Source organism: Euphorbia lathyris, chromosome 9 (assembly GCF_963576675.1).
Source record: "Euphorbia lathyris chromosome 9, ddEupLath1.1, whole genome shotgun sequence".
Lineage (NCBI taxonomy): Eukaryota > Viridiplantae > Streptophyta > Magnoliopsida > Malpighiales > Euphorbiaceae > Euphorbia > Euphorbia lathyris.
Window position 1 is genome coordinate 24,063,757 of NC_088918.1, and position 13,016 is coordinate 24,076,772.

Consider the following 13,016-nt stretch of genomic DNA (forward strand, 5'->3'; position numbering starts at 1 on the left):
TACATGGTGTACAACCTTTACATGTTTTCACACTTTGGTGTATAACCAAAAATTTGTCACACTAAAGTGTACAATCTTCTGGTGACCTCACACTAAAGTGTACAGCCGGTAAAAATGACCGGTCAACGTTGCCACGTCAGCATTTTTTACCATTTTAAAAGTCAAAAATTTACACCCCTAATATTTAATTACTAAAATACCCTCGTCCCTTCCAATTTCACACCCCTAATATTCATTTTGACCACTTTATCTCATCTCTCTCTTTCCATTTCTCTTTCTAACTATTCTCTCCCTACAAACTTTCAATCTCTCTCTTTCCATTTCTCTTTAAAAGAGCAAAAACTATCTAAACACTGAAGCACAAAATTCGCACACTCGCATCGCGTTTAACCGAACACCTGGTGCATAAACAAAAAAAAAAGCTAAAATACAGAAAATGAAGCAGATATTGTATAGTTGACTGAAATGAATCAGTAACAGCGCAAATATGAGCAAGAAAAATAAAGGGAGAGAGCGGCGACCTTATGGTCAAGAACAGACTCAGAGGAGAAGCCACGGCGGAGGAGGTGGGAGGAAGAGGTGGAATTAGAGAGGAATTTGATGGATCTGGAGAGTGAAGTCCTTATTTTGGGTGGTGCAGAGAAAGAGTGATGTCGATGTGAAGAAAGAAATGAGGAGAGGGTTTTAGAACGATGGGAGTGATCAGCAAGCATCACCAAAAATGGCACCCGCATAGGCCATTGATAATGTCGCAGAACCCTTTCCAGCCTTTGCTTCAACGACTTCAGTCATTAACCTTTGCAACGGGAACTTTGGCCTTACGTTTTTTTGTTTTTTTGTTTTTTACTTTGGAAGGGATGAGGGTATTTTAGTAAATTCGATATTAGGGTATGAATTTTTTTCTTTTAAAATGGTAAAAATGCTGACGTGGCAACGTTGACTTGTGTTGACCAGTCATTTTTACCGGCTGTATACTTTAGTGTGAGGTCACCAGAAGGTTGTACACTTTAGTGTGACGAATTTTTGGTTGTACACCAAAGTGTGAAAACAGGTAAAGGTTGTACACCACGTATGTAATTTATTGGCTACCATTCACGTGATTGATTTTTTTTTTTAATAATAAAATTAAGTTTATTAATTTTAACATGCTCTCTTAAACTTAATTTTTCGTGACTCCCAGTTGAGCTCTCAAATGGCTGAACGTATCGTACTTCAATGGCTTCGTGAAAATATCTGCAATTTGATCTTGAGTCTTCACGTACTTCAATTTCACCTCCTTTTGCTCAATACACTCCCGAATAAAATGATACCTCGTATCAATGTGTTTACTTCGATCATGAAACACGGGATTTTTTGCTAATGCCAGTGCAGACTTGTTATCGATAAAAATCTCCGTTGGACCAATTTGACTCATCTGAAATTCTTTTAGCAATTTCCGGAGCCAAATTGCATGACACACACATGAGGTTGCAGCAACATATTCAGCTTCACAGGTTGACAGCGTCACAATTGTCTGCTTCTTCGAACTCCATGTAAATGCAGTATCACCCAGAAAAAATACAAAACTAGTTGTACTTTTTCGGTCATCCTTGTCACCGGCCCAATCACTATCACTGTACCCAACTAATTTGAAATCGTCAATTTTTGAATAAAGTAATCCCAAATTAGTTGTACCTTTCACGTAACGGAGAATTCTTTTTATTGCATTCCAATGTGACACTGTTGGGGCTTCCATGTATCGACTTACTAAGCCGACTGCATATTGAATATCTGGTCTCATACATGTCAAGTATCTGAGACTTCCGACCAAGCTTCGGAATAATGTCGGGTTGACTCTGTCTCCACCTGCATCTTTTGTCAATTTGATTCCACATTCGACTGGCGTGCTGACGGAATTACAATTTTCCATCTTGAACTTTTTTAAGATCTCCTTTGCAAAACCACTTTGAGAAATAAAAATTCCATCGTCATTCTGCTTCACTTCAATGCCAAGATAATATGACATTAGACCAATGTCAGCCATCTCGAACTCACGAGCCATTGTCTTCTTGAACTCTTCAAACATCTTAAGATTGTTCCCTGTAAAAATGAGATCATCCACATATAAACAAACAAGTAACATATCTCCATTTTTCACCTTTGCATACAGGGCATATTCATGTGGGCATTTAACAAAACCATTTTCTTGAAAATATTTGTTAATGCGACTGTTCCAGGCTCGTGGTGCTTGCTTAAGACCATAAAGTGCCCTTTTCAATTTTAGCACTTTATTTTCTTGACCTTTCACAACATACCCAGGTGGTTGCTGGATATAAATTTCCTCTTCCAGATATCCGTTGAGAAATGCGGATTTTACGTCCATTTGATGGATTCTCCACCCATGTTGAGCAGCTACAGAAATTACCAGTCTGATACTCTCCATTCTGGCAACAGGAGCAAAAACTTCAGTGTAGTCAATTCCGGGTCGTTGACTGAACCCTTTTACCACCAATCTTGCTTTATGTCGGATGATTTCACTGTTTGCATCTTTCTTTGCTTTGAACACCCATTTAACTCCAATGGGTTTTTGACCGGCCGAAAGTGATGTCAGCTCCCATGTTTTATTTTTCTCGATCGAATGAATTTCCTCTTCCATGGCTTGTCTCCATTTTTCATCTTTCATTGCTTCTTCTGGATCTGTTGGTTCATCATTAACAAAATGACAATAAAGAGTTAATTCATCATCGAGATTTCTTATTACATCATAGAGATCTTTAATAGGTATGAATTTTTTTGGCTTTCCGGGCGGATGTTCATCTGAACTGTCTCCATTATTTGAGGACAAACTCGAACTGGATGAGCTTGCTAATGTCGAACTGGTTGCTGGTGTTGTGGCTGCGACTGTGGTTGGTTCTTCTTGATCATTGTCTTCATCCATGAAAGGATAAAAACTGTAGCTGTTTTCTTTTTCACCGGTCCAGTCCCAAACCGCTTCTTCATCAATGGTGACATCTCTACTGATGATGATTTTCTGAGTTTGAGGATCGAACATTTTGTACCCTTTGGAATGTTCTGAATATCCCACAAATAAATATTTCTTGTTTTTATCATCTAGCTTCTTGCGTTCTTCATCCGGTACATGGACATGAGCAACACTGCCAAAAATACGCAAATGAGAAATATTGGGTTTTATTCCGCTCCATGCTTCTTGTGGAGTTTGATCCCAAACACTGACAGTTGGCGATCTGTTCAACAAGTAGACGGCAGAGTCTACTGCTTCGGCCCATAACTCCTTCGATAAATTTTTGCTTTTTAACATGCTCCTCACCATGTTGAGCATGGTTCTATTCTTTCTTTCGACTATGCCATTTTGCTGAGGTGATCTGGGGACTGAAAGGAAATGACGGATTCCATGTTGTTCACAAAATTGCTTGAAAGATATGGACATGTATTCACCGCCTCTGTCTGATCTGAGTGCCTTAATAAAATGACCACTTTCTTTCTCCACATGGACTTTGAATTTTTTAAATGTCTCAAAAACTTCCGATTTTTCCTTCAAAAAATACACCCAAGTTTTTCTACTATAATCATCAATGAAAAGTAGAAAATATTTATTTTTACCCAGGGACTGTGGAGTAATCGGTCCACACACGTCTGTGTGAACTAGCTTAAGTGGCACCTTTGCTCTTGACATGGACTCCTTTGGAAAACTGGTTCTGAATTGTTTTCCAATAAGACATCCTTGACACATTTGTTGAGGCTGGTCAATGTGAGGCAATCCGTTTACCATCTGCTTCTGTCCCAACTGCTTCAGTCCTCCAAAATTGAGATGTCCGTACCGTAGATGCCAAAGCCAGGGGGACTTTGCACACAAGCTTTCAAACATTTGGCCACGTCCGTCTGAATGTTAATTATGAACATTCTGTTTCTCGCCATGGGTACTCGTGCAATCAACTCCTTTTTCTCATTCAACAGGAGTAGTTTTTGGTCCACCATGTGAACTTTATAATTTTTCTCCAGTAACTGTCCCAAACTTAAAATATTGCTTTTCATGTTGGGAACATAATAAACATTATCAATAAACTGGTGAGCGCCATTTTTGAGCCGAATAAGAATGGTTCCTTTGCCTCTAATAGGAACCTTAGAGGAATCTCCAAATACAACATTACCGCGAACGGATTCATAGAGCTCCACGAACATCTTTTTGTCACCACACATATGGTTACTTGCCGCATTGTCAAGATACCATATATTATTTTCGCGATTTTCTTCACCTTCGTAGGTAAGTAACACTGTGCCAGTTACTTCCTCATCTTGAATATTATTGGCAGTCTCCTCTACCTCCTTAGGCAGACTCCAACATTCCACTGCGTAGTGACCGTACTTAGAGCAATTGTAACATTGAATGTTTGACTTGTCACGTCCTTCATTCGGCCTCCAGTTTCCTCTTCCTTGACCGCGTCCTCGGCCTCTTCCTCTACCTCTGGTGAATTGAGTGCTTCTCTCATTGTTGTTGTTGCCGTTTTCATTTCTGCCTTGATTTCTGCCATGTCCCCGTCCTCTACCATTTCCTCCTCGACTTCTTCCGTGTCCTCTGCCGGACTGACTACTTTCGCCATTTTTAAACACAGTCTTTGCTGCTAAGACTTGTTCTGCGGAATCTTCTCTTCGTTTCTCAAACCGCTCCTCTCATGCTTGTAGCGACCCTACAACTTCGTCAACTGACATTTCACTGATGTCTCTAGACTCCTCCATAGGCACCACTACGTAATCAAATTTTGGTAGTAGTGATCGTAGAATTTTTTCAATAATTCTGGACTCTTCAATTTTTTCTCCATACTGTCGCATCTGATTTACGACAGATTTTACTCGGGATGAGTAATCACTAATGGCCTCCATCTCTTTCATCCTCATCATCTCAAAATCTCCTCTCAGCATCTGCAAATGAACTTTTTTAACTTTCTCCTCCCCTTGAAGAGAAACTCGTAGGATTTCCCACGCTTGTTTGGCGGTGGTAGCTTCGGCTACTTTCTCGAACATTAATTCATCCAAACCTTGATGGATGAGAGTAAGCGCCTTTTGATCGCTTTTGCGATTTTTCTGCAGAGTATCTTTTTCTGCCTGTGTCAACGCTGCCTCGTTGGCTGGGACTACGTAGCCTTTTTCGACAATATCCCAGACATCTTGACATTCGAGTAACGCTTTCATTCGAATACACCAACTTGAATAATTGGTTTTGGTGAGCTGAGGGTATTGATAAGGAAGTTTGAGACCGTCTGACATTTTTTATAGGGTCTATTTGGCGGAAGACTGACTCTCGTAATATGGCTCTGATACCACTTTGTTGGAGATAAAGAGGAGATTTAATAATAGAAAGGAACTCAAATTGATATTTATCAAAACATTACAACATTTTCGGATTACACACGATATAGACCCTCACACATTTATTTTGCACTCTTCTCTTCTTTATATATATATATCACTCACTTCAAATAAACCACACAACTCTATATCTAATATATAGAGTTTTTATCCATACAAAAAAGAACAACACATATTAATGTGTAGTCATTGGCTACCATACTTCATTCATTATTGAGATAACTTTGATTGTTTACCAAAAGAAAAAGATAACTTTGACTAAGATTTGTTCCCATTTTCAAACCATTCACGTGATTGATTTTTTTTTTAATAATAAAATTAAGTTTATTAATTTTAACAAACAAAGGATCTTTTTTCTTCCTCCTCGCACCGGGTTAGATTTCTGTATTTCTTTTTATTATTTTTTAGTCTGTGTTCATATATTTTATCAAAACTCTTTATTCGTCTGGTTGTATATGCTCTCTATCATTCTCTTGTTTATGCTTTTTTCGGATTTAGCAAGAGCGGAAATGGTTTATCTTGTCCGTAGATCAATAAATCTACGTGGTTAAAAGGATTCAGATTTGAATGTTCGGAATGGTTTAAAGGATGAAGTTTGGATTGCAAATGTCTTTCTACAGATTTGAATTTACGAGAAATATATTGTTGTTTTGTGTTTTTTATGCCTTTTATGGATTCTTTTTTCTCTTTGTAGTCATTTTCATCCCTTCGTGGATATTGTATTTGCTTTAGACTGTAATCGTGTGATGTTCTATTCCTTATATTTTGCTTGTTGTACTTTTTATTTTTTCATATAATGAAATTACAAGCATTTTCGTAAAAAAAAAAATATTAGTTAGATCAATTTAGATTTGAATATCTAAATAAATTAAAAAAACTACGTTATGCATTTCATTGGTAATTATATTTTACATTTTCAAATAAGGTACAGTCAAATTATATATAAAAAAATTGTTTTTGAAATGTTAAAGATGTAGAATTTTATACGTATGTGAAGTCGGCATTAACTGAGTTTATATTCTAAGATGATTTCTTACTATAAGAGGTTTAATGTAATTGGGAAACTTTATTGGCACTTTTATATCCCATGACATTAAGAACAAATGGTTTGTCCATATATGAGAATTCGGGTGAAATTAGACATCAGCAAACTCGTTGAAGAAAGATAAGAAAGTCAGAAAGACTGGTGGAGATTGGATAACATGTATATTTAAGTATGAAAAATTACCAGCGTTTTGTTTTATATATGGATTAATAAACCACATTGATAGGCATTGTGAGATTTTTTTTTCAACTTCCTGATGAAGAAATTGTTCGTAAATGGAGTATAGTCCCTTATTGAAAAGGATGATTACTTTTAAAGGCAAGAAATGATTGAGGGAGGAAGACGATGCATACAACAGCAACAAGGATGGACTCGATGCCAACGGTTACATGTCTTTTCAAAAATTAATAAATGTATTATTTGTTTATTTGAAAAATGGGAATTATAAATTGAATTTTGAAATAAAGCTTTTTTTTCAAAAATATATACTTGAGTTATTACTTTTAAAACATTTTGATAGCCTTAGAACACCTTCAAGGGGTTTTTAATCAACAAGCTAGTTCGCGACTTTAATAGAAAGAAAGGGTAAGCTCTCTGCTCTATTTGCTTGCAATGCTATATATATCTATCAAAGTTGGCGAACGCTTCATTTTTATATTTTTTTATTCGTAAGGGTATCTACCGCCGACAACAGATAATCATTTTTAATCATTTTTATTTTTATCATATTAATGCATTACTTACCAAAAGCCTTATTGATGTCATCCGTATCTTAAACATATTATACTTATCATACTAATCCATTACTTACCAAAAGTCTTATTGATTTCATCTGAAATTTTACGTCAAATTATATATTAAAAAATTGTTTTTAAATGTTAAAAATGTAAGATTTTGTATAAATTAAATGAATAACGCATTGTTGATTGAGTTTATGTGCATTTTTATTTTAATCATATTAATCCATAAATTACCAAAAGCGTTATTGATTTCATCTATATCTGAAATTTATTGTCTTATCATATTAATCTATTGCTTACTAAAAGCGTTTTTTTATTTCATCTATATCTGAAATTTATTATCTTTATCATATTAATCCATGTGAGATAAGTATTGAGAGCATGCAATATTCATAAGTAATAAAAGGAAGATTAAGGGAAATAAATTACTCGAGCGATTTATACTGGTTCGACCTTCTGCTTACGTCTAGTTCTTAGAATTTTTTCTTCTGAGCTTTAATCCACTAAATAACTCTTTCATATGTAGAGCACAAACCATTTACACAATAGACATAGCTTAAGCAAAGTATCGTCCTTTACTACAACACTCAACTATCAGTCTCTTGTTACTTGCCTATAACTGAAGCAATAACACAGCTTCTGATTTTACAATAGAAAAGATTCTGATATGAAATTTAGATGAGCTAATATCTCTCTATTTTGATTACACGAATATGAAAATGATTGTGTATAGAAGTATGCTCTTGTTTTTCACTTGTGTAGATTAGCTTTTTTTTCACGTGAAGATCAAGTGTGAAAAATGAAGCTTATAGCTGGCTTTTATATATGAAGCTTTTCAAAGTGTTTGTTTGAATTGAAGAGAGTTGTTGGAAATAAATGGCTTCTGTTCTTCTGTCTTGCTTCTGGCCTCTGTGCCAATTTTTCCATTTAAGAGAAGTTGCCATTTTCGAATTCAAACTTCTGTTGATCATTGAGAAGTGTATCCAATGATCGTCTTCTGATTCCGACTCCACAGTCTTGCAGTCTGTATCTTTCCTTATTTGGGTGATGGAGAGAGATGGGTGACTATCAAGGTCTTTTGTCTTCTGATATTTTGCTAGAAATGGAAAGTCTTGATTTGAATTTTAATACCTTGGGGATCTTATTCGTTAATTGTGATTTTTGTCATAATCAAAAACTTCATGGTAATTGTGTTTCAACAATCTTCCTCATTTTGATGGTGACAAAAAAATTCAGAGAAGGACTGAATTTTACTTACTCCCCCATAATCAAAAACTTCATGGCAATTGTGTTTCAACAATCTCCCCTCAGTTTCTAGATACTCACCCATAAGGGTTGAGCTACTGAATTTTGCTAAGATTGAAAACACTTAGAAGGGTTAAATAATTCAATTGCAAAATTTGGTTCAGAGCTAAAAAAACTGAATTAGTATTAAAGGCATAATTACATCGGACATTAAACGTATCAAAGATGAAATTAATTATCAGAGCTTGATGTAAGTTGGAGTTTTAAGATTTTTCTGAAATGGTTCTTAATCATTTATCATAACTTGGCAGCATGGCATAAGATATTTCAAAAGATATAACATTTTAAACATAAGAGTAAGTCATTAAAAAATTCAGAATCAGAAACAGTGTATTAAGGTAATTGCATTCAGAAGCTTTTACATCATAGAAGATAAAATTGAACAACTTATACGCCTAGTTCCAAAGACCTAGAACCTGATTAGAGCATCCACAATGGGGTATATTGAACCACTCAATATACCCCATTCTATCATACTCTCCCATTGGGGAGAGTATGATAGAAACTCATATACATCAACCGGTTGATATATATCAACCGGTTGATGGGCTCACTTTTGCTGCCAAATGGCAGCAAAAGTTGAGCCCTCAATTATTATTTTTTCATTTTTTTTAATTTTTTTTAATCTTTTTGTTATTATTACCGTTGGAGAGGGTTTTCCAACCCTCTCCAACGGTAATGCCCATTCTTTTTTTTATTTTTTTTTAAATTATACTTTATTTTTTATAAATATTTTTAAAAATATGTAAAATCTCATTTTAAGTACCAATAATTGAATTGAAACAATTAAATCAAACTACCCTAATTAATTACTAACAATTGAATGCTTTAATTAAATACTATCACTTCTCAAAAAACTAGCCGTTAAAAAACTAGCCGTTAGAAAACTAGCCGTTACAACATGGCTTATATAAACATCATTGAGTGTTCTTTTACTACCACCATTACTATTATCATTTCTATATTCTACATTCATACACTTAAATGGATCCAATTGAGTTTGAAAAAATCGAAGAATTTTTGTTAAATGAATATTTAGACGATTCAGACAACGAGGACGAGTTACTGATAATGGCAGAGTGGGCAAGAATGAATGAAGCATCAACCCGTCAAAGGAACAAACGAAGGCATCTCAACCGAGAGCGTGAAACAGGTCATGATCGTCTTTTCAATGACTATTTTTCTGATGCACCGGTATATCCTGCAAATATTTTTCGCCGAAGATTTAGGATGAGAAAACAATTATTCATGCGGATTGTGGAAGCTCTACGAAATCATTCAGAATATTTTCAAATTCGATGCGATGCAACTGGTAAAAGGGGCCTTTCTCCCATTCAAAAATGTACTGCAGCTATCCGACAATTAGCATATGGTGCAGCAGCTGATCAATATAATGAGTACATAATAATCGGTGAGAGTACAGCTATTGAGTGTTTGGAAAAATTTTGTCGATGCGTTATTGAGATATTTGCACCAAAATATCTTCGAAGGCCTAATAGTGAAGATATTCAACGACTACTTCAATTGCATTCAGAGCGTCATGGTTTTCCCGGTATGCTTGGTAGTATTGATTGTATGCATTGGAAATGGAAAAATTGTCCAGTCGCATGGAAAGGTCAGTTTACTAGAGGTGATCAAGGGGCTCCAACAATAATGCTAGAAGCAGTTGCTTCAACAGATTTATGGATCCCAAGACCAAGATGTGATGGTAGCGAGGGCCCTCTGAGATAGAATCTCGTTCTAGAAGGTTTTCCGCATCTGATCTATCTCCCGAAGATGAAGGCATAGCGACTTGCTTTTGGCATGCTTTTTTTGGAGTTGCGGGATCAAACAATGATATCAACGTACTTAATCAATCTCCATTATTTAATGATGTTTTGAATGGAGTTGGTCCTAACGTTCAATTCATGGTGAATAACAATAATTATACGAAAGGATATTATTTAGCTGATGGGATATATCCGGAGTTGGCAACATTTGTTAAAAGTTTTTCATTTCCGGAAGATGCAAAAAGGATCAAGTTCAAACAAATGCAAGAGGCTGCAAGAAAAGATGTCGAACGAGCATTTGGTGTGTTACAATCTCGATGGGCAATTGTTCGGGGGCCTGCACGTTTTTGGCATCGAGACAAGTTGAGTGATATAATGTATGCATGCATCATATTGCATAATATGATCGTTGAAGATGAAGGAGAAGGTTTAAATAATTGGGATGATGACGAAGGAGAACCTCCTATCACGGTAAATCAAGGTTCAATTCAAAATTTTCAACAATATCTTCAAAGAAATGCGGCATTACGTGACCGGGAAATACATAATGACCTTCGAAATGACTTGGTGGAGCATATTTGGCAACATTTTGGAGATTCTCAAAGAGAAAATTAGTATAAAAAAATATTTTTAATTTTGTAGTATTTAATGTGTAAGAGTTGAATTATTGTTATTAATTATTTAAATTATCGTTCCATTGTTGTGTCGTTTATTTCCGATCTATAAATTAAAATTATTGTTAATTTATATAAAAAATTATTTTGTTAGAAAATATATATGATTTTGTGAGAAAATTAATTATTTAGTTTAGTAGTATGGAAAATAATAAAAAAATGTTATTTAATAGTGGGTCCATATGATTGAGTGGTTCTAGAGTTTAACTATTGGAGAAAGATAGTATGATAGAATAAAGTTTATTAAGTGGGGCTTACAAAAATGATGTGGCATATCTATTGAGTGGTTGTATGGTTTAACCATTGGAGATGCTCTTAGATTATTTCTTAGGTTCAGGGTTCTGGTTCTTGCTTTGAGCTTATTTTGGCTGTTTTTCCTTCTCTTTATCTTTCTCCTACTTTTTGTCAGTAGCAAGGGGCTGAGAGGAAGTTATGGAAGATGAAGTTCGAGAGTTAAACTGAGAGGTACACTAATGAAGATATCCAGAACTCTAGATCAATCCAGCATTAATGTCATTGAACATGATGGTGCGTTTAGTAGAGAGAGATCCATTTTTATTCATCTCTGTAAGAATGAGTTGCATAACTTTAGCATTTCAGAGGGTTGTGGCAGATAGCGCATAAGAGTACTTTTGTCACATCTATGTCCTTAATTTTAGTTATTATATCCTAATATTAGGTTATATTATAGTTATTTATTGATTGGAGAATTAATTGGGTATTATGGATATAATGTATGCATGCATCATATTGCATAATATGAGTTAAATAGAAGTCCAGTCCATGTTTCAAAACCGTCCATGTGCTTCATATTTTATTGGTTTTACTGTTATTTAATGGGGGTGTTGGATTTGGGCTGGATTTAGTCCGAATTTTGATGGGTTCGGACCCGAATTGAAATAGTTACCTCAGTTAAATTCCAGTTGCCTCGGTTAAATTTTGGTCGCCACGGGGAGTGATTCCAAAAAACGAATGGACATTCCTCGATCGAATGTGGGCATTGATCTTACTTTCTGGGATGCAAAGTCGCACTCAGATTTAGAGTGAGGGGAGCCTTCGGGTTTGCCACATTTGTGATGTTTAGGTCAAATACATGAATATCATAATGTACAAAATTACAATTACATTATATCACCAAACTTAGGGATTGGAAATATAATTTGGCTATTTGTGTGAAAGAAAAATGGCTTTATTACCTCCATATTTTACTAATAATCATGTTGGTCCAAGGTAAGCAAAAGAGTAAAGGAAATCAGATTGTTCATTTACTCAACCAGCCAGCCCCCATTTCATTTCTTACTTTGGCCGAACACATCGTCATCTCCCTATTTTTCTATTTCAAAAAAAATCTTCCTTCTTCATCCCATGGTCAATGGTAAACCAAATCATCTTTGCATTGCGTTTTGACAGTTCCGTCCGGCTTGATTTCCTTTAATATTTGAGGGATTTCAAATTTTGTCACACGGTTCTGCTCCGATTTACACCTCTCGGCTGCCTATTGCGCATAAGGGTCTCGATCCGCACATGCACGATGATTCAAAAGATATTTCAGCCCTCTTTATTTTTTGGAGATTTTATTTACGGTTTCTGACTTCTTTGAACTCAAACGTAGGTCACCTAAAATAGAGTTTATTTCTTTTGTTACTTTTGGGGTTTTTCTGTCACTTGGAACCCCTTTAAAATAACGTACAAGAAAGGGGAGGGTTGTGAGATGGTGACTTGTTTTTTTGATATATATATACATACACACACACACACACACACACACACACACACACATATATATATATATATATAAGAAAACTATTTTTGCTAGTGAGATGCTGATCCTTTTTTTAAAAGAAAAAAATGGATTAGTGTTTTTCTTTCTCAAGATATTTTGTACCTACTATTTAAATAGAGATTACATGCTATTTAACAAGGGAATAACATTTGATTGAGGCAGCTATGAAGAAAGTAAATAATACAGTTAATAGATGAATATGAAACAAAAAGCTTACCTTGGATTTTATCTCTGACCACAGAAACTTGTACTTGACTAGAGAAAGGTAGTCTCCTCCTATAGAACTCAATCTCCTCTTTAGATGTGGGTCTCTCCCTCAAAGAAAGATGAGTTAAA

General features: G+C 35.3%; 1 protein-coding gene across 1 annotated transcript; it reads left to right on the forward strand.

Moving 5' to 3' along the window:
- Positions 1-9,558: 9,558 nt before the first annotated feature.
- On the forward strand, positions 9,559-10,838 carry LOC136207297 (protein ALP1-like). The gene is made up of 2 exons (XM_065998581.1): positions 9,559-10,156; positions 10,243-10,838. Exons 1-2 carry the CDS (start codon positions 9,685-9,687, stop codon positions 10,836-10,838), a joined length of 1,068 nt encoding a protein of 355 aa, XP_065854653.1. The 5' UTR covers positions 9,559-9,684.
- Positions 10,839-13,016: the final 2,178 nt, after the last annotated feature.

What these genes read in the sequence shown, in the direction of transcription:
- LOC136207297 (XM_065998581.1), top strand. Translation starts at nt 9,685, where the DNA reads ATGAGAAAACAATTATTCATGCGGATTGTGGAAGCTCTACGAAATCAT. An exon ending in ATGGATCCCAAGACCAAGAT is followed by an intron (nt 10,157 to 10,242) that starts GTGATGGTAGCG and finishes ATGAAGGCATAG; the next exon opens with CGACTTGCTTTTGGCATGCT.